General features: G+C 39.9%; 1 protein-coding gene across 9 annotated transcripts in view; it reads left to right on the top strand.

The window, feature by feature from the left end:
• Positions 1-19,993, top strand: part of VPS13D (vacuolar protein sorting 13 homolog D) — a 182,156-nt gene extending 162,163 nt beyond the window's left edge. For 6 of the 9 annotated variants that reach the window (XM_039508774.1, XM_039508778.1, XM_039508782.1 and 3 more), the window contains 3 exons: positions 9,808-9,939; positions 16,867-17,107; positions 18,297-19,993. In XM_039508774.1, the coding sequence (XP_039364708.1) occupies positions 9,808-9,939; positions 16,867-17,107; positions 18,297-18,428 (505 nt within the window). In that variant the 3' untranslated portion in view covers positions 18,429-19,993. The remainder of the gene's footprint in view (positions 1-9,807; positions 9,940-16,866; positions 17,108-18,296) is intronic. The other 3 variants (XM_039508777.1, XM_039508781.1, XM_039508779.1) reach the window with 1 other exon arrangement.
• The last annotated feature ends 3,055 nt before the right edge of the window (positions 19,994-23,048 follow it).

The following is a 23,048-nucleotide window of genomic DNA, read 5'->3' as shown; positions in this document are numbered from 1 at the left end:
CTGCATGTGATTTTACACGTTTTTTCAGTTCACTCACATATTCTAATGCAAAATCCAACATTGGCTTTTATGTGCATTTGTAACACACTTCGAAGGCATCTGTGACCCTGAACTGGTGAATGAGTTACATTGTAGAGCTGTGACAACTCATCAGTTTGTTTGCAGGAGTTCATATAATCATCTTCCGTCCTCCTTGTTTGGGGTTTGCACCTGCTGATGCCAAAATTGGACAGGAGGCAGCCGTAACCGACCTTTAAACATTTAACACAAACTTCATCAGAACAGTCGCATCCAGCCAGGAGCATTAAAGTAGAGTAGGCCTGCGTGAAATTGGCCACAGTTGACAAGATATTGATTCTTTCTCTCTCTCTCTGAGTTTCTCTTCTCCAGACCCCCTCCAGTCCAACATGCACCCATTGCACTTCACTGGAACCTCGCTTGCAAAGGTCTTTAATGACCTTTTACTAGCTAAAAGCTCAGAACCTGTATACCATCTTCAATCTCATTAACCAGTCAGCCGTCTGCGATACCATCAACCATGCTCTTCCTTGTCTTCCATGACTCTGCCCTCTCCCGGTTCTTTTCCTAACTCTCTAATCTCTTCTTCAGTATGTCCTTCAGGGAATCCTTTTCAAACTTTCTGGGAGGGTGCCACAGGGCTTTGTCCTTGGTCCCTTTCTCTTCTCCCTCCGTCCCTCGTTTCTGAGTAATCTCATTCACAGACACAAATTCAGTGCTCCTAATCAAGCCCAAGCCCTCCGCAATACCTCCTTTCTTATTCACTGTGGGTAACACCACCATCCTGCCTGTCACTCCGACCTGTAACCTGGGTGTTACCTTTAGCTGGAACGTCTCTCTAGGCCCTCACATCCAGGCTACGTCTAAATGTTGCCAGTTCTTGTCTAGATGATGAGTTAGTGCACAGCAAGCTGTGTGTGTGTGTGTGTGTGTGTGAATCTACAGCACTTCAGCGTGCTGCATGCTGCCAGCCCATGTAGACCCTATTGCTGCACAGCAAAAGATTCCTAGTGCACTTTGCGTACTGCTGTTTCAAACTGCAGTAGGTCAGTGTGCACTAGGGAACTTTGGGTGCACAGCAGCCATGTGTGTGTGTGGCATGTTGGAGCACAGTAGATTTACACCCCAGCTTGCCACGCGCTAACTTGTCATTTAGATGTGCCCTAAAATACAGCTTTTCTTATCCATCCACATAGCTAAAACTCTTGTCCAACTTCTCATCATCTCACATCTGAATTAAGCCCTGACGAACATTTTAACAAGTTGTTACTGCCTACATAAAAGTTTTTTTAGCAGCCAAACAATTCTAGCCTCCATCAGTTCAGCACTTTTCAGGGTGCTTTATACACTTCATTCATCCAACACCCATCTGTGATGTAAGTAAGAAATTATCCCCATTTTATGTATCGTGAAAATAAGAGACATGGCGGTAAAGTGACTTGCCCAAGGCTACTGATGGCGTTAGCATCACAGCTTTCAGTCTGGTGCTCAGTAGGGCCGGCTTTATGACCCACGGGGCCCGATTGGAATACTTGGCGGTGGTCCAGGGCTTCGGCAGCACTTCGGCGGCAGGGGGGTCCGCTCCGGGTCTTCTGCGGCACCGAAGGACCCCTCGCCGCCAAAATGCTGCCGAAGATCCCCGGAGCGGACCCCCCGCTGCTGAAATGCCGTCGAAGACCCCCAGAGCGGGGCCCAATTCCGGGGAATTGGGGGAATCGGCGTAAAGCCAACCCTGGTGCTCAGACCACTGTGTAGTGTGCCTCGAATCACTGCATATTATAAGAGAAAAGTTGCAATAGTCTTCCTCCTCTTATCCTCAGAGATTCTGCCTCCTCTGTTTTTTAAACACAGTAAAACATCTTTAGAAAAAGTACTTAATATGTTACGTGAACCAAACTCTTTCCACAGTTAAGTAGATCAACAAATTTAGTGTTCTCTTTCTTCAAAATACCAGCAGTGATTGAATTGTTTCATGGACAGATTACCTGCCAAATTTCCTTTGTTTAAACTGATGTTGTTTCATAATTATTTAAAGGGAAAAAGGAATTGTTCCCAGGCCGAAACTTTTCATGCCAAGTTACAGCCTGGAGCAGACTTCTTACAGATGAATTTTATACAAATGTGGAAAACAGGATTTACAATGGAAACATTGACAGGGCTTTAACTCTACCAGCACCAGTAAGTTACTGTTTTAATAGGGTACGGTGACTAGGCTGTTAAATTGGAAACCTGAAACACCTTTCTTAACACTGACATTGGTGACAGTTGCTTGCAGTTGTGTTTTGGCAGCAAGGAATAGATCTGGCTGAGGAAATTTATTACTGGTGGGAGCGTTGAAGAACCTGATGGCTTCAAAGAGATGTGTTTTTCGGTGTTTGTCTCTGATTTATGTAGGACTGTTTGTCAGATGGAAGGGAGCCAGGGTCTTGTTCTAGGTGTTGAGGGGAAGGGTTTGGTAATAGGGAGGTTGGGTAGGGCTGAATAGGTTTAGTGGTATGTCCATTCCTAACTTTCTGTAACTTGGAGAGCAATTTATCTAGATGAGTTTATGGCTAACTGCCCCGATGTGCTGGGTTTGGTGGTGTGCCACCCTCTTCTGACTGTGGATCAAATTCTGCATACAGCAGCATGTTCCAAGTCCTAGAGTGTCTCAGATCATGTTTGGGCTCCAAGCTGCATTACGTACTATTGCATGCACAATTCCATCAAGGGCCTGGCAGGTAAGGCACAAGCAGAGCCCAGCACAGAGGTATCTGAGCTTTAAGCCGCTTTATGATGAAGAGAAAGAGAAAGTGTGTCTGGAAATCTGACTGGTAAGATTGAAAACAAGATAATCTGTCTCTTATCTTATCCCTTTCCGATATAAATTGGCGGAGGCAACCCCCCAAAACAGAAACAATCCTAGTGAATTTAATCTTCACACGGCTGCTACTCTGAAACATATAGTCCTTGTAAGCAACCATATTTGTTTATCCATTTATCTGTTGAGCTAACTGATTTTCACCTTAACGATTTTAATGCATTAATTTGAGAATTGCAGTGAAGTCCTCTGGAAATGTGCAAAATTGATATGTCCTCCAAGAGGAACTGTTGTCTTGAAAAGATGATTTGTCTTCTTGCAAAGGACTTGATGCAATAGCATCTTAAGTACTGTACACAGTGCTTAAATATGCGGAATTTGTGTCATTGCAGACACTAAGTCACAAATGTTAAGATCAGTGAAACGAGTAATCTGAGAACATTTTTTGGATCTCTTTAAATCCTGCAAATAAACTTAGTTCCTGGGTTGTTCACTGAAATCCTTTAAAATAAACTATTGAACAGATCAAGATATTTCTGTATACCAAGGAAAAGCTTATGATCTGTTGATTTAAAAATGTGTTTAACTGCTTTTAAATGGGACAATACGTGACAAGAGTGGCGGCTTTCTTACCAGGAAGACAGTTTTAGAAAATCTCACAAGCTTTTGTTTCTTAGCAAGACCACAACTTACAATGCAGTGGTCTGTTTCCTTCTTACAATGGAAAGAGATTGGGATTTGATTTTCTTACAACTACTATGATACTTTGAATAACAACTCTTGATTGGGTGATGAGGAAATGGAAAGGTGCAACCCATTAGATATGCTGTAAACCAAGCTATGCTGTTTATCACCAAATTCTTAAATAGCCCTCCCGAGAGAGATATGCGAGTGCCTTGGTACAGTCACTGATCTATTTGCTCACTAAACCTTTTTTTAAACAGTGAAGCCATTTTGGCTGGCTCACAAAAACAATGCAGATTGTATAGCAGAAGACAACCAATTAACACAGCTACAATAATACAAGCCTTACGGTTTTTAAACATGCGTAGAACAAATTGAAATAAGAATCTCAAGTGTCATGCTTTGTCTGAACAGTGAAGCACTGTACTGTGTGCCTCAACCTTCTGACACCATTCACAATCTCTTTGTGTCTCCATTGAGCAGCGCTCTTTCCTGCTGTGACTAGTAGACATAAGGGCATTTCTCTCTTGTATTGCCTTTGTGTGCTTATTAAAAAAGAATCAGCAAATCTGTTGAGTGCATGTTTAATGTAACACAGATGTGGGCACACCACCGTTCATTCTGCTCTATAGATTTTCAGTTTTTTGTATTTCATCATTGGTGCTTTTTATTTACAGAACGTAACTTGAGACAGCAGAACAAATTGTAGATTTAAAAAAAACCCAACTCAAGTAGTGAGGAATGTTTTTAGCTGTCCAGACCAAGCAAACCAGTTTGCCCAGGGCTGATGGACTAAGACAGTCAACACAATTGGTGTTAATATTAGTGGCACTTAATTAAAAGGCAGCTGACCTTCTTATCACCAAGAGGAGAATTACCTTTTATCACCAGGTTGAACATCTTAGCACCAAAAAAGCAATGAGGAACAGTAAATAAATCAGCTTAGTAGACACACTGTACTCCTAATTTCTTCCAGACTAACTCATAAATTGCCAAGAGTCTTTCAGAAACACATTGCAATGCCTAGCAGTTTTCTTCTGTTTCTCCGACCTGCTCCTAGGCCAGATATTGGAAGCCAGCACTCTCTGATGTCCTGATTTCTGCAGAATAGTTATGATTAGAAGGCCCTATTCTTTCCACTTCCCACAGCATTCTCACATGCTACCTTTCAGATGCCTCCAAACGCTGTGCTGCAGAAGAGGAGTTGACAAAATATGAGTAAAAATGACACGATCGAGTGTTGCTGGAAGAATATTTTATATTGAAAATTATTGGACACTTTGTTGCCCATTCCAGGGCAGGTGGATTAATGATCCATTATTCATTTCACTTTCCTGAATGCATAATGGAACAGTCTTTCATTGAAAAGTTAATTATTGACCTGTAACTTAAGTTTAAACCTTTTGTTAAGAGTAAGCCCAGTCACTCCTTAAATCTGTCACTACATAAGCATTTCTGAATCACTTGTCGCTACAGTCTCTAGGTGCTACAGAAAGATTTAAGAGCCAGTGAGGGCTGCCAAGAAACAATAATTTCTCTGTTGTTCTGCTCTGTTAAATGTGGGATATCCAGGCACCCTGCTTTTTCTTTGCGGAGTGTGTGTGACAGAGAGGTGGGACAAACAGCAAGATGGAAAGATAGTGAGGGTGGGACTCTGCTTCCTATTGTGGAAGTATGTTCTATAGCCTTCAAACATTTTGCATTTTCATTAAGAAAAACACACATTTTATTTAGTATTGCATTGTAATTGTAGAAATTGGTAGTGATTTGCACATCTCTCTCACAGACTTCATCCACAGAATTAGAAGTACTTAACAATTAAGCCAACTATACCCCTATGAAGTTTTATTATTCCTGTTCTACCTATGGGAAAACTGAGGGACAGAAGTTAAGTGACATGGCCAAGATCACAGAGTGAGCCAGTAGCAGAGGTGGGAATAGAACCCAGGATTCCTAGACTCCTGTTCTAACCATTTGATGACAGTTCTTCCCCTTTCACTTCCTTCTACATTGTCTTAACTGTCCACATATGAGACACTTTTGAAATTCTCCACCCTCTCATACTAGGCTTTTTAAGTAATTCTTCAGTAAATTAAAATCTTTGTTTAAGCAGTTTAGGTTGTGAATTCAATATGATCATTTAATACTCAGGCTACTCCAACTCAGACAGATGCTATTGATAAAAAATTACTGTTTGCTTCAAACATTTTATTTCACTCCTCTTAGTTTTCTGTAAATTTATATAAATAAATACGTGGTCAGACCTGCAGTAAATATCTTGTGCCGTGCAGCCCTAAATCCTCACCGACCATTTCTGATTTAAATGTGCATATTAATATCATTTTTAGTGGAGATCTATATGAACTTAAACTGGCAAAAAGGTTTTTTCTATAGGTTCAGGGTGAAATAAAGGTCATCACTCTGTCATATACTACTTTTCAAATTCTGAAGAACATAAGAATGGCCCTACTGGATCAGACCCAGGGTCCGTCTAGCCCAGTGTCTTCTCTTCCGACAGTGGCCAGTGCCAGGTGCCCCAGAGGAAATGAACAGAACAGGGAATCATCAAGTGATCCATCCCCTGTCATTACTTCCCAGTTTCTGGCAAACAGAGGGATGGTTGGAATAATTAGCTCTTATATAGCATTTACATCTTAAAAATGCTCTACAATCAGCCCTCTGAAAGTTCTGTAAGATAAGTATGTACAGGTAGAAGTATCGCGTGTTCTCAGATGGGGAAACTAAGGCCTGGTCTACACGGGGGGCAGGGAGGAAGCAATCTAAGATATGCAACTTCAGCTACGAGAATAGCGTAGCTGAAGTCGCTGTATCTTAGACTGAATTTAAATTACTTACTTCGTATCCTCGCAGCGCGTCACGGCTCCCCTCGTTGACTTTGCTTCTGCCTCTCATCGAGCTGGAGTTCAGCAGTCAACGGGAGAGCGATCGGGGATCAATTTATCGCGTCTACACTACACGTGATAAATCGATCTCTGATAGATCGATCGCTGCCCGCCAATCTGGCAGGTAGTGTAGACGTCCCTAAGACATGGAAGAGTGTCTACAGTGTGCTTGGTCCAAGATCACACAGTGAGTTTGTGGCAGAGCCAAGATTAAATCTTAGGTGTTGTCTCCTAGGTCCCTACTCAGTCCACTTGGTGATACTGCTTCTTAGTTTTTTTATCTAGACAAGTGATTTTTCATTCGCCAAAATCAAAAGCTGTGTGGCAACATGGCAGGAGAGGCTGAAAAATCAAATGTTGTTGGTAGAGGGTATGTCTACACTAGAAACGTTACAGCAGCACAATGGCAGCAGTTCAGTGTAGACACTTCTGCCTGGTCTACACTAAAAAGTTAGGTTGACCTAGCTACATCACTCAAGGGTGCGAAAAATCCTCTCCGCTGAGCAGTGTAGTTACACTGATCAACCTCCCCCCCTCCCCCCCAATATAGACAGTGCTAGGCGATGGAAGAATTCTCCTGTCAACCTAGCAACTAAACTCTTAGGGAGGTAGATTACCTTCGCTAACAGGAGAACTCCCCCCATCAGTGTTGGTCGTGTCTCTACACTGAAGTGCTACAGCAATGCAGCTGTACCGTTTCAAGTGTAGACCAAGCCCTTACGACAGCAATGGAAGAATTCTTCTCTCAACCTAGTGCTGTCTGCTTTGTGCTGTCTGGCTTAGGTTGGCTTAACTACTTCTTTTAGGGCTGTGGATTCTTTTTTTGATCTGAATTTTTGCAGTTGTAAGTCCCTGGAAGGATGAGAGAGGTTGCACAAACTTGGGAATCAGATAAAATAAGAAGACAATAACCAGTTTGTACCTGTTTTGTAATCTTGAATCCCTTCTTTCATATTCAGCAATTCATTTTGTTTTGTAAAGTTGTGAAAACTGCTGTAAGTGTGTGGCTGCAGGGTGGAAGAGTTGGGCCTTTAAAGCTGTCGAGAACGTAGTGCATGGAGAGAAGGAAGGTTCACCAGTAAAATGTTCTGAGAAATGATGGATATGTCGTAATTTCTGCTTTAACCTTTTATTTATTTAAGTTCTTTGGTTACAAACTAGCCTTCTTCACAGTATATTCCAGCTGCCTGGAAATAGGAGCATGCAAGAATTTTGATAAATGGATTAAAGTGCTGTCCAGTTTTACTTCTAAATACCTGTCTATCCCTTATGAAATGCTGTTTTATTACTTTACACCTTTGTAATTCATCCCTGCACCACCTCCAACAGCTGCACAAGCGGAGATATTTTATTTTTTTCTCCAGTGCAAGAAAGACCACTGCTGGGCAATAGTTATCTACAGGTTTCTAAACCACATACAGCTCAGCAGTTCCTAGGTAAATTAGATAGATATAGCAATGTTTTTAGGCAGCTACTAATAACAAAACTGTGGAAATGTCAGCTAGCTGTAGAGGCAACACTGGAAATTTTTAAGAATGATGGTTGTGGTTACATTACACATTTGAGGCATTTCAGGTTGCCATTTTGTATGCTAATTCAGATGTTAGAATAGTACAGGGGTAGGCAACCTATGGCACGGGTGCCGAAGGCGGCACGCAAGCTGATTTTCAGTGGCACTCACACTGCCTGGGTCCAGACCACTGGTCTGGGGGGCTCTGTATTTTAATTTAATTTTAAATGAAGCTTCTTAAACATTTTAAAAACCTTATTTACTTAACATACAACAATAGCTTAGTTATGTATTATAGACTTATAGAAAGAGACCTTCTAAAAACGTTAAAATGTACGACTGGCACGCGAAACCTTAAATTAGAGTGAATAAATGAAGACTCGGCACAGCACTTCTGAAAGGTTGCCGACCCCTGGAATAGTACATCCTACAAATCTGACATCTATCCTCTCTTTATTTATCTTATTCCTGCATTTCAGGTGTAAACTTCAATGAATAAATCAGAGGTAAAAATATATAAACAAAGCCTTCTAAAAGAGCCAATGGCATTTATGATAGTAGCCTGTTCTCTGCTTTCCAAGGGGTTGGGAAAGGGAGGTTTCCATTTCTTTCGTCCACTGAGCCAGCTGCATGATACCACGCCACAGAGGCTATAAGAAAATAAAGCCCCAGGAAACAGCAATAGTCAAAGTGCTTAAAGTGACTTTAGTCACAATAAGTGACTCCATAAGTAAACAGTTATGGCAAATAAATCCGTGACTCAAGTTAAAGGCAGCACATGAGGGACATATAGAAGGTGACTTTTACTAGTAGCTGTAGCCAAGAAGAGTAGAGGCGGTAAAAATATAGTTTGCCATGATTAGAGTTAGTAGGCAGGGATGCCAAAAACTCAGAGGAAAGCAGAGTTGAAAAGTGTGTTTGTGTATGTGTATATAGGGATAGGGTTGATGAAAAGGAAAAGCACTAAAGAAGTAACAAGACTCCAGAGAAAACATCTGCAACAAGCAAAACGTAGAGGGCAAGGACTCTTGTGTGCTGTTGCCAAGCAGCTTAAGAAGTAAACTAATTGTTATGTGAGATTTTCCCCCTCGTTAGATCAAAAGGACAACAGCAGTTCATTCTGCAGTGTCTGTAGAGAACATTAAGAGGGGAAGTAGGGTTCAATAATCAAAAATATTGCATTCAGCTACAAGTAGCCTCTTGAAAAATTAATAGTACTAACTTGAAAGAGAGATCTCAACAGCAGGCAGGAATCTCAAAGTGTTGGGATTGGGACGAGGCAAAGACTGCGGCAGGGGTGGGTATCCTGCAGCACAATTCTGCACATGTTGGTAGTGTCCCAAGTTTTAAAAGCATTCAGGATTTTTTTAAAGTAAAGATACACTATAGTGCTGATGCAGATACCAGTGGGTAGAGCATTAACATGTGCAGAGTACTTGTGGGTATGTTACTTGTCAACCTATTGCCATCTTGTCCAGCAACGTGCAGCCTTCTCCAACAAATACAATAACTGTCTGGACACACTACCTATGGATTCCTGTTTCTGGAAAACGGGGTAAAAACCTCTATGTATTAATACATCTTTTTATTAAAAATATGCAGGCCATTGTGCTTCACCGTGCTTTTCCACATCAATTTCACCTGCTTTCTTTTCAATTTCAGGCCAGATTTCAATGGAAAATAGCAAAAAGAAGCATAAAGATCTGTGTCAACTTGCGAGACCCCCAGATAAAATATTACTGTATTTCTATGAAGCAGATACCAGAGATCTAAAATCTTAATGGCTTTTTCATGCCAAACCTTGCTTATAATATGACTTCTTATATTGAGTAAAGTTTCCAAGGGAAACTTAAAAGTCGCATTAAATCAGTTAATGTGTGTTTTGTATGTAGGACGCAGGCAGAGAGAGTGAGGAAGCCACGCTGTTGTAGAGGCCCTCAAGGACTATTGCCCCGGTATTCAGAAAGCCAGGCAGAAGGACAGGAGCAGCTATTCAAGCTGACCGACAACATCCAAGATGAGTTGTAAGTATTAACCCAGCAACTGCTGTGTTGCAATATAATGATTGTGTGAAAATACATTGTGCCTTTGTGATAGCCACTAAAAGCTTTTCTTATCCATGTCATCTCTTTCTCTTGTTTTTGATGTACTGGAGGATATTTTTGGGCTTGAGAACTTCCATCATCCCCTCCCTTCCAAGTGTGTTCACAGGTTTTACAAATATAATTTGATTTAGCTTCACAAAACCCTTATAAGTTAGCTCACTGTCATCATCTCTGATTCACAGATAAGAAAAATTGAGGCAATAAGATATTAAGTAATTAGTCCAAGGTGTGTCTCACAGGCTATTGCAGAGTCAAGATTAGAACCCATGTCTCTTGATGCCCAGTCTGAATTACATGGTCAGTCTCTCTCCCCACATTTACAAAAGAAGGAATCTGAGCAATTAGGTTTCTAAATGATGTAGCAGTCTTGTTTAACTGCATGTTATCAGTCTCATTACTCTCATTTTGCTTTGAAAGAATAAAACTGTAACATTTTCCAAGAAGGCGAGGTTACAGAGAAATTATATCACTTGACATCTAGCCTTGTGCCTCAGTGTATCTAATTTGGTGGCACCATGACTTTCCCTGCCCTCTCCATTTTTGCATTCTCCCTACTACTATTCAAGTTGGGGGTCTAAGAGATTTGACAGCTGCTCTCCAGCAGCTGTGCGCACACCAGGGTTTTCTTGTCGGTTGTGTACTAGTGATCACTTTGTCTCTCGTGGGAAGTTCTGTTGTTTCAGTGGCTCTGAAACACACACTGAGTGCGTGGACAGATTTTTCACTGTCAGGCCATAATCTGGCTTCTGCTGGGGGAAAATTGAGATAGATTTAGATTTTCCAAATAAGACTTTGATGAGTAAGGGGGGCTGGGGGGGGGCGCACTTGCTACTAAATGAGTAAGTACATTAGTGAAATTAACAAAAATGTCTAACACAATTTCAGCTGTTGTATTGTTCATTCACTGTGACTTTCACCAACAGGAATATCACTCAACAAGAAAATGGTATCTCTTGTCATGGAAAACCAGTACAAAATTGTGCCTCTAAATTTTATTCTAGTGTTGTAATTAAAAACAGATTTAAAGACCTGATTATTTGCATATTTTCCTTCAAAGTTTAATCCATAAAAGGGGGGGGTATAATATCTTGCTCTACTGTTCTAACTAAATGTTTCCACATTTTTTTCCAGTTAGGCTCACTGTTTCACTTCTGGAAAATATTGTGTAATTACTTCCTGATGTAGTTAAAGCCCCACAAATTCTCCAGAGATCTGGTTGCTTCTACTTTGTTCTACTGGATCATGTTTCATTTAATTTTTCATTTTCTTTTATTAATTTGATTTTTTTAAATCACAGAAATGTAGGAATATAGAAAAAAACAAAACTAATGTCTTAGTGTTCAGCTCTTCTGTCGAAACTTTAAGCACAGAGGAGAGGATGTATGTTGTTGGCAAAAGAAAAATGAGTAATGATGTGTGACTCAAACTTAGAATGAAATGTAAGGTTTAACTACCAATTTGCTAAAATGTCAGTGCTTCACTAGGAAATCACTGCCCTGGGTTTTCATACCTCTGTTCCTCAAAATACATCCCTGACACCTTGTAGAAAAGTCTATAAACATTAAATCTGTTCTAAAAAGCATCATAGAAATTAATCGTCCGATTTTCTAAAGTGCTGGGCCTGAGAACATCAGTGAACTCAAGGGAGCACCTTATGCTGAGCACATCTGAAGTTCGGGGCTAAAATATTCAGTAAACTAGAGCAAGAAAAAATAATTTCCTTTTATTGCCTGTTTGCTTTAGTTTAGACAATAATCTTGCCATTTGGTGGGATTTTTTTTCCCTCTTTAAAATAATTTGATTTATGGAATGTGACTTTAATTGATCAAGAGAAAAATGAAGTAAATCCTTGTCAGTCAGAATATGGTATTAGCATTCTATGTAATTGTGTAGCTTTCTATGTATAGTAGAAACAATGATATAATAGTTTCTCATTGGATGGGCCGCATTTTAACAGAGGTTGTCTCATGATTATCTCCCCATGCCTTTGCAATTACACAGACCACCTCCTTTCCCATCTGAAATTTCATAACTTCCCTGTGGCAATTTCTTACATAGAATAATAATACTATGAATTTTTGTATTTATTAGCTTCTTTTAATGCAGTTTAGCAGCTGGGAACAAGGAAAACCAGAACCATTTGGCCAGTAAATTCTGTGTGGACCACCATTGGTCTATGAACCACATTTTGGAAACGTCTGACTGAAGCCAGAGCACCTCACAGTGCCTCAGTTTGCCTATCTCTAAAATGGGTATAAAACACAGCGCCTGTTTTGTCACAGTGGTGTGTTGTGAGGAGAAATTAGTATTCTGCCAGTCTCTAGTATCAATTTAAAATTAAAATTCCCATCACACTCCTCAGAAAATTATGTAACAACTCTACTGTCTTAGCTGTGATGTCTTCTTAAAAATGATATATGGTAAAGATTTAAACATCTAAGGCTGTGAGAGCTACTGCTGTTGAACAGTATAGGCCCACGAGCGTAATCTGCTGGCGGACCGTGAGACAGTTTGTTTACATTGACCATCCGCAGGCACCCACCACTGGTATAGTAGTATAGCAGATAAATGAAAATTGGGATTGTTAACTAGAAATAGTAAGCTAAACAAGCAACATATAACTGAGAACAGCAATATATAACTTAATTGTTTGTTCATTTTATTTCATAACTGAATTGAGAGGCACTAGAACAAGGGAGCTGGTTGAATTAAAAAAAAAAAAGTTTGTCAGACAGAGCGTTGGGAATACAGTGGCCTGTGTACATATTACATAGAACTAAAACAAGATGGATTTAATGTGACAATCTTTTATTAATCAGACTAACTTCAAAGGTCTTTACCTATCTGCTAAATGGCACACCTGTAGTCTAAAGAGTAGAATAGATACATATGATGATTAATGCACTTAGTGTTTGAAACATTAACAGCTTTTAAATCATAAAAAAAAGAAAAACCCTAAAGACAAGGTGTGGTGACACTTCTCCTTAATCATATCATCTGGGTTTACAATGACAAGAGGCTCTATGAATTGTCATGACTAGGAGACACAAAGGCATGAGGGGAAAAGACAAAGAGTTAAGTGTACAATACAGAAGAACCCTCCTGGAGTAAGCTAGTAATAGAAAGGATTTGTTGAAGATTATTGGCATGATTCTTTCAGTCAGAAACCAATAGTGGTGGTATTTGTGGTACCATAGCAGTTTGGAGCCCTAGCCATTTTATTGAGGGGTGAGGAGAAATCTGATTAACTTACCCTGCTGGATGTTTTGGTATTAAAATCTTCTTTGATAACCAGTGGTTCAGTCAGATATAGATTGGTATATTATGCAAAATGCTTCTCAAATGGTGGAGCTGATGAAAGTTTCTCAGCCAATAACTAAAGCTGATTAGTAACTGGATTTTCTGTTCCATGAAAGATTTTGAAATTTTGAAATGTTTTTCACTTCATAGTAGGGGAAAAAAAATTCTCAAAATTTTTTCCGGAACGGCTGCCTGACTCCTTGGACACCAGGAGGGCATTGCTGGGGAGCCAGCCAGGCTGGGAATCAGCCACCTCGGTCCCTGGCTGTCTGTGGCAGCTTGCCAGGTGAGCGGCTAAGGAGCCGGAGTTTGCCCAGTAGCCTATCCCAGAGCCAGGGACCATGGAAGCCCTGGGAGCTTGGGCTGCCAGCAAGCTTGAGTGCCAAGGACTTCCAGGCTCTTAGCTCCTTGTCAGTCCAAGTTGACAAAGAGCTGGGAGTTCTGGTTCCCCAGCAGGCTGCTGAGGTACCAGCAACCAGGTTTCAAAACCTGAGTAGCAGGTGGGGTTCCATGAGAAACTTGTCTGGTTTCTACTGGAATGTCATCAAAATCGACGTGTTCCTGCAGAATGCTTCAATTCCAATGAATTGACATTTTCCGTACAAAAATGTCCACTCAGTTCTACCAATAACATTTATCAGAAATTCAGGAACTCCTTCCACTGGCTGTGCCCTACAACCCCTTTGGTATTTCTCTCCTTACACTGAAGAATCTGTGAAAGAAGAACTTCCAAGAATATGTGACAGTGAGTTTCTCTGCATCTTCCTGCTGCTGGCAGTAATGGCAAGAGGTGCTTATTTGCTGGATCCTGTCCTGCAATGAATTGAGAACTGGTTAAAAGACAGGGAACAAAGGGTAGGAATAAATGGTGAATTTTCAGAATGGAGAGGGGTAACTAGTGGTGTTCCCCAGTGGCCAGTCCTAGGACCAATCCTGTTCAACTTATTCCTAAATGATCTGGAGAAAGGGATAAACAGTGAGGTAGCAAAGTTTGCAGACAATAGTAAACTGCTCAAGATAGTTAAGACCAAAGCAGACTGTGAAGAACTTCAAAAAGATCTCACAAAACTAAGTGGTTGATTGGGCAACAAAATGGCAAATGAAATTTAATGTGGATAAATGTAAAGTAACACACATTGGAAAAAATAACTCCAACTATACATACAATATGATGGTAGATAATTTAGCTACAACTAATCAGGAAAGAGCTCTGAGTCATCGTGGATAGTTCTCTGAAGAGGTCCATGCAGTGTGCAGCGGCAGTCAAAAAAGCAAACAGGATGTTAGGAATCATTCAAAAAGGGATAGAGAATAAGACAGAGAATATCTTATTGCCCTTATGTAAATCCATGGTATGCCCACATCTTGAATACTGCATACAGATGAGGTCTCCTTGTCTCAAAAAAGATATACTGGCATTAGAAAAGGTTCAGAGAAGGGCAACGAAAATTATTAGGGGTTTGGAATGGATCCCATATGAGGAGAGATTAAAGAGGCTAGGACTTTTCAGCTTGGAAAAGAGAAGACTAAGGGGGGATAGGATAGAGGTATATAAAATCATGAGTGGTGTGGAGAAAGTGAATAAGGAAAAGTTATTTACTTGTTCCCATAATATAAGAACTAGGGGACACCAAATGAAATTAACGGGCAGCAGGTTTAAAACAAATAAAAGGAAGTTCTTCATACAGCGCACAGTCAACCTGTGGAACTCCTTGCCTGAGGAGGTTGTGGAGGCTAGGACTAGAACAGAATTTAAAAAAGAACTAGATAAAATTGTGGATGTTAAGTCCATTAATGGCTACTAGCCAGGATGGGTAAGGAATGGTGTCCCTAGCCTCTGTTTGTCAGAGGGTGGAGATGGATGGCAGGAGAGAGATCACTTGATCATTACCTGTTAGTTTCGCTCCCTCTGGGGCACCTGGCATTGGCCACTGTCGGCAGACAGGATACGGGGCTGGATAGACCTTTAGTATGGCCATTCTTATGTTCTTATCTGCTCATCTTTGAGACATCACATCAGCAGGCTTATGCTGTGGTTGTCACATGTTGGCACACACAGTGTGGATCTGCAGAAACAGTGCCTGCAGAGAACACTTAGTTGGTAAGGAGAATAGGACAGGTAACACAAAGTTGTCAGTTTCATTTGAATAGCAACATCATCTCTGAAAAATTGCAATAGGCCTCTCAAGCTGTAACCATTTGGAAGAGGGAGATTTAAAAATAAGGGAGTGAGATTGTTAATTGTTGCTATGCACAATAAGTTTAAAACTGCCTAATAATTGATCTAAGGGAGTAGAATCTCCTTCCTGCAGGCATGTTTCATACACTAGTGAATTACCGACAGTGCAGGAATAACACTAAAAATTCCATTTAGCACTCTCATTTAATAGTGTGAATAGAGAGAGGCAATACATATTTAAATTTGTAAAATATCCCATTAGTGTTCAGGCTTGTTTGGTGACTCAAAATGTTGTGTATATATAAAATATTTCACTTTTGAATTGTCATTGTTTTTACATTGATCTTTTCAGACAGTATAATTCTCTAAATCTCCTTCATTCCCCCTATACTCCCTCCCATATTCATCACTCAGACTAACTAATCTCTCTGGGAAACCCTCCTGCTTGCTGCTTAACCTTTCACCCCCAATGTTAAACAGCTAATTTCTCTTCTCTAGCTACTGGTCAGGCAGCAGGTTAACATTGTTTTTGTTTTTTTGTTTGTTTGTTTTTTTTTTTTTTGAAGAAAGGAAAGTGAAGCACTATAGTTTGTAATGTATCATGAGAGACAGTCGTGCGGTTTCATTAATACATTCCAACACACCTTTCATCAGAGTAGATTTACAAACAGTTTCAATTTAAAGAATTTGTCAGCAATAAAATTGGCTTTAAACAAACAAACCACCACCTCTCCATGCTGGGGAAATTTCTTGTGTGGTTTGACTCAGTCGAACCCCACATTGAACGATATTTATTAACAGAATGCTCCCAGCCACCTATGTCATGGGGTGACTGCATCTCTACCCTTTCCTCTCTTCTCTGATTCCTTTCCTACTGACATAAATATAAAAAAAAATCACACCCCTAACCGACAAAGTGACGGCAGTAAAACTTGGAATGCTATGTGCTCACCCAGTCTCACTGCCTGGCTTTCTTATCCTTCTGTTCCCTATCACTTCTAACTCTGCTTTCTTTGGTTTTTGAGTGAGACTGTCGTATACCTGATGTTTTGTTTGATCTAGAGTTAATGCTGTAACTCTGCCTATTTTGTAGCCCTCATCTCCAAAGCTAGAAAGACTACAAAACAGGCACTTTAATATTAATATTACGCTTATTGTGCCAGGGTGACCCTTTGGGGCATGTTTATTTTTGATGAACTAATAAAAAACATTGGAATCCTAAAGTCACAGCGCTATCTCTGCTGCGGTTCATTTTCCTGGTAGGTTTTCAGAGGTCACCCAGGGAGTAGCAAGTACAAGAACAGAATAGTCTCCCTCCCAGCTCAGTGAGGTAAAACAACACTGACTTATCTTTCTGGTTTTTGCAGTTTCATAGCAGTGGAGAACACAGACAGCTATTGTGTTCTTATTTCATCCAAAGCTGTTTATTTCCTGAAGAGTGGGGATTATGTAGACAGAGAGGCCATCTTCTTGGAAGTCAAATACGATCATCTCTACCACTGCCTCATTTCAAAGGACCACGGGAAGGTCTATGTACAGCTGACAAAGAAAGCTGGGAATACAAGTAGCGGTGTAGCAATGCCAGGCCCATCACAACAGAAACCGATGGTGAGGACCCAACACTTACTCTTCTGTCCATATTACGGTTTTTTTGCTTTCTATATTGCAATAGTCAAATACTTTGTCATCATTGGTATATCGTCTTCTATGCCATTGAATTATGAAAACGTCATTCAACCGTCAGTGAAAGTAGACACTGACGTCTTTTTTTTTTTATGGTATTTCTGTGAGGGAGACCTGGGTGCAGAAGTGATCGTGGTAGTTTTGCTCTTTAAGATCAAGAGAAAGATCAAGGCAAATCCAGCAGCTCCCTGAATAAGAGAAGGTATCACTGACAGATATGGAGACTGTTCCGCTTCCTGAGGACAAGAAATCCAATCAGAATGATAGGCGAGGCATTGCCCAGAATGATATTACTAGGGGCAGAATCTAATTTAAAAACAAAACAAAAACCAATTCAGAAGCCTGACCCAGTATTCCTTTGTTTAATGGAATATCCATCAGGCTGTTTTACAGTGTCTGCTCTTCCTCACCTTGTAGTAGCAAAAAATTCTCTCCAATCTCATGATATTTATTCCATTTGTATAGTAAAAATTAATCTTTGTAATGTAGACAGATCAAAAATAGCAGAACTCTCAGTTCTAATCTAACTAGAGTTTGTACATTTACTGATGTAAGTATTACAATAGCACCTAGAGAGGTGAGCAGAGATCAGTGCCCCGTAAGGGATTGACCCTGCCCCAAAGCACTTACATTCTAAATAGAAAAGAGACAGTAAAGATAGGAGGGGTAAAATGACTGGCCCCAAAGTACTTGTACGGCCCATCTCTCTCCCTCCAGTGCAAATAGCATACCTAATGTCTCTAGTTAGCTGTCTCTTTGAGCCAAGTTCCATGTAAATAATTAAAATACTGTTGATCAGAGTATCTCAAACCCTTTTACAAACATTAATTCACTCAACTTCAACACTGAGCTAGGTAAGGACATCTCTACTTTAGAGATAAGGAAAATGATGAGTAAATGGTACACCTGGCAACAGAAACTGAGCCCCAGTTACTAGTTTAACACTAGATAGGACTACCTCTTAAAGTAACCAGCCTGGTCATTGCAGGTAGATGACGGATTTGATAACTGCAGATAGTTACTTTAAGTGGATATTTTTTATCTTCACAGGGGTAATAAAATTTCTCACTACTTTAAACACTGCTGTATGTATAATAAACTTTTATTTGTGCAGGTCCATGTGAAGTCTGAAGTTTTAGCAGTAAAGTTATCTCAAGAAATAAACTATGCAAAGAGCCTTTATTATGAGCAACAACTTATGCTAAGACTCAGTGAAAACCAAGAAGAATTGGAGCTGGACTCCTGAAACCATCCAACTTACTGCCAGACCGAATTTCCCTAACACCATCACAAGTACTAATCCAGGGGATAAGGGTATTCTGTCTCCAGAATAAAATGAAAGAACAAAAATTGATTGGTGGAAAGTATATTCTGTAATTGGAGAACACAGTGCACTGGAAACAAATGAATGCAATTAGAGTATGTGCTGTATGGAATTATTTAGTTTATGAAAGAACAATTTTTTTAAAGTGTTTATTAAATAAGATGTTTGAAATGTTATGGGGGAAGTTCCGTATTTTGATAACATGTATATATGTACAACTGTGTTTGATGTAAATAAGGAAGTACAAAATAGTTGGTGGGTCTGTATAAAGGTCTGTTTACTGTAAAAAAACAAAAAACATTTAAGAAAAGTTCTATTGAGTCATATTGCACTAATTGAAGCTGTACATTCTCTCTAGAAAGCTATTCTTAAGAGTTAAGGAATGTAGTTGTAATATAAAGACATTCATTTGTCTTCTGTGGAGTTGTAGAAAGTGGAGTGGTTAAAGAATCTTATCATAAGGGTGCACTTTTTTTTTTTTGAATTTCAGGACCCTGGGTGCAATTTAAAGCAGATGCATAAAGTGCTCTGCCAGAAGTTCACTTCATTTTTTACACCAGATTCATAATGCTTTTGTGAATCTGTTTACTGGAGTAGAGTGGTGGGGCTTACTGGTTCACATAGTTTAACGGCACTCTTCAGTATTAAAAACATTTTGCAAAATGATTGCTTAGTTTTCAGAAAAATAACCACACCCTGTTCAAAGCTGTATTGTAGACAGATATAATCCAGTTGCCGGGGACATTGGCAAGATATTTTAAAAGGGCAAAACTTGAAATCTTAATTTTCGGGTTTCACACATGCTTCCTCCACCACCCTTTGATTTAATAAGTGTGATTTAATAAGTTTGTTTATTATTGTAGGGTTGCTGATAAGTGTTAGGCTGCTGGCACAGATTTGGGTTGATTTGAAAAATCACTGCATCATTTGTTTGGGAATCTTAAAAAATGCACCTCCTAATTAAACTTTTTGAATAAATACAGTATTGAGAGACAGAGGTACCTTACATCAAATATTGGACTCATTAACCTTGACAGTGTTCCCTTACCAAAAGCAGAGTGTGATCTCATAGACATAGACTTGGAGGAAAGATGGTGGCTTGTTCCATAACTCAAAGAAACTAGGAAAATTGACTTTATCTGTAATGGAGTTAAGTCTTATTTTGTAAGTTTTTTCAATTAAAAAATATATAAGGAATGTCTTGCTGTTTCCTTTTTTTTTTTAATGGTGCTGTTGGGCTCTTTGTCTCTCTGAACGTGGTTTACAATTGCAATGACTTCCTGCCTGCAACATGGCATCTGCTGTGCAAGTTTCATCATGGGATATGCTATTGCCACAAAATTACCGAGTAACATGTTGCTGATTTCAGCAGGGTTTCCCAACATGCATACTTTTTGTAAACTTTTGATTAGAAATAAGCAGTCCATTAAAGTTTTACTCTTGAATTCACTTATTTGTCAAGTTCTGAAATAAAGGCACATGGTAAGAATATTTTTAAATTTAAGGCTAGAGTAAAACAATTTGTAGTAGGTGAAATGCAGAGGTTCAGTGTGTACGGACAAGGTGTGATGTGTGTGATCTAAGTGGTTAGAATTTAAAATCCATAAAGGTCCATGACACAAACTTAATTGAATGCTTCACTTTTGGAGTACATGTCTCTGCCTATTGTATTTTTAAAGTAAGTTTTAGCAGTTCAGCCTGTGCATTGGCTCAATGTTGCCTTAGGCTCGCTGCAGCTGTCCCATATAAAATTCATACTTGTTGCAGTAAACATCTAGCTATTCAAGCTGGAAGGTTTTTTGGGGGAAGCATCTAATCATATTGGATCAGACACAATCTAAAATGAGAAATAAATGTTGAGACAGTGCCCATCGTCTTGCCAATTCAGTGGCAAGAATCAAGTTGTTACCTGAGGAGTCGTATATTGTTGAGTAGATATGTATTGGTAATTTAAAAAGCAAGAGACACTGACAGCTAAAAAGGTTGGTTATGTACCCTGCATATACATGTTAGCCATAGTGGGTCCCTGGGCTCAAATAACTGTTTCTGTTTTAGTTTCGGAAAGTATTTCCCTGTTTACGTGGTAATGACCATCCAGTAAGCAATGTCCATCGTTCAGATCTCAGGAAACTGTAACCCACCAACTGGACATGAATACAGTGCATTGTATGTGGCTTTAAACAATTCTAACACCTGTAGCCCCACGCCCTTGAAACAGTGAAGAAAGTTCTTTACTAGGTCAAATTGTGTCCTTATGGGAGCATCCACCCTACTGTTTGCAAAGGGAGTGACCCACACATAACTGAAGGCAGTAATTTACCTCACTTGCCAATCTTGTGCTCAGTGGATTTGAACGTTAAATATGTATCTTAGATGGCTTTAAAAGACAGTGTGTGAGTGACAGGAAGTTTTGTCACCAGAACCCAACCATTTTTGTATTATTTCAATGAGAACTCTTGCTGTGTGCTTCCTATTGTTACCGGCACTCCTAACCGATTGCTAACGTAGCTTTCAAATTCCAAGAGCCATATTCAAAAAATAATGTTCTGCAGAGGAGGAGAATAAGTGGCGTTTTCTTCTTCGCCCTCCTGAGAAGGTTCATAATTCAAACAAGCTGTAAGCAAATGAGGAGGACCAGTTGCTGCATTTCTTTAATGATACAGTTAGTAAATGCTATCACCAGAGCTTGAGCACCAAGAGGAAAATCTTGCGTTCCACCTTATGACAATTGAATATGAATATTTATCAACTACAGAGCAAATAGCTTAGCAGCCCCATCCTGCTGCTAGTAGGGGTAATAATTGGAGATATACCAATCTCCTAGAATTGGAAGGGACCTTGAAAGGTCATCGAGTCCAGCCCCCTGCCTTCACTAGCAGGACCAATTTTTGCCCCAGATCCCTAAGTGGCCTCCTCAAGGATTGAACTCACAACCCTGGGTTTAGCAGGCCGATGCTCAAACCACTGAGCTATCCCTATGTGAGGCTACTGCAGCCTACGACAGTGAGAGCAGGTTCAGGCTTTAAATGATGGGCTTTGCCAATAAATGTAGTTTAACGCCCACCTCCCCCACCCCAGACCCTTACTATTGTAAATAAATCTAATCGCTAGAGACTCTAACCTGTGAGAAACTCTAAAATTAGCTTGTGAAGAATACAGTAAGGGTGACACTGGGTTTTTCTTCCGTTCACTCTATTATCCTCAGAAAACATGATACATACAAGTTTGATGAGCAAACCAACAATTGCTTCATGGTTAACATGAAATTGTTTATAACTGCCTTGAGTATCCATCCACCTTTATTTGAAAATAAAAATAGCGCATTTAACAAAGATGCAAACGCCATGTTGGCTTTAACAGTTGTATAAAAACAATAAGCCAACAGGTATCGGGGTAGCCATGTTAGTCTGTATCCACAAAAACAACGAGGAGTCTGGTGGCACCTTAAAGACTAAGATTTATTTGGGCATAAGCTTTCGTGGGTAAAAAAACCCACTTCTTCAGATGCTGGAGTGAAAATTACAGATGCAGGCGTTGTTATACATGAAGAGAAGGGAATTACCTTACAAGTGGAGAACCAAGTGTTGACAGGGCCAATTCAATCAGGATGGATGTAGTCCGCTCCCAATAACTGAGGAGGAGGTGTCAATACCAAGAGAAGGAAAGTTGCTTTTATACCACTAAAGTTGCTCTGGTTCTTGGTGTTTCTATTTTCTCTTCAGTTGAAAATCGTACAGCATGTTCTCTGCCCATCTAGAACTGCTTCGTTTTCATTCTAGTTTGAGCAGCTAATGCTTCAGCAGTCGGAGAACATTTATAATACCAACTGGGAAAGAGTAAAGTTATTTCAAAATGATTCTGAGGATCTAAAATATTTGGTTCTACACTGTAAACAATGTGATCCTAAACCTTTTAAGGCACTATCTTGCCCTTTATTATTTTACTCCTATTGAACTATTCCTCCCGCCTATGGATTAGAAATGTTATCTGCCTTACAGAATCTGAGAGGGGCGAGGTGTGGAGCGTGTCTCCAGAAGTCTTAAAAGAGTAACACTCTGTTGCGGAAACTACAGAACCCGAACCACCACAAAAGAAAATCAACCTTCTGCTGGTGGCATCTGACTCAGATGATGAAAATGAACTTGCTTCAGTCTGCTCTGCTTTGGATGGTTATCGAGTAGAACCCATTATCAGCTTGGGCACATGTCTTCTGGAATGGTATTTGAAGCATGAAGGGACATATAAATCTTTAGTACATCTGGCACATAAATATCTTGCAATGTCGGCTACAAGAGTGCCATGTGAACTCCTGTTCTCACTTTCAGGTGATATAAAAAAAGAGGCAGCATTATCTCCTGCAAATGTAAACAAACTTGTTTGTCTGAGCGATTGGCTGAACAAGAAGTAGGACTGAGTGGACTTGTAGGCTGTAAAGTTTTACATTATTTTATTTTGAATTTAGTTATTTTTTGTACAGAATTCTACATTTGTAAGTTCAACTTTCATGATAAAGAGATTGCACTACAGTACTTGTATTAGGTG

This window comes from Mauremys reevesii, linkage group 21 (assembly GCF_016161935.1).
Source record: "Mauremys reevesii isolate NIE-2019 linkage group 21, ASM1616193v1, whole genome shotgun sequence".
NCBI classification, from domain to species: domain Eukaryota; kingdom Metazoa; phylum Chordata; order Testudines; family Geoemydidae; genus Mauremys; species Mauremys reevesii.
The sequence above is the reverse complement of the archived record's forward strand: the minus strand, read 5'-3'. Positions and strand labels throughout refer to the sequence as shown.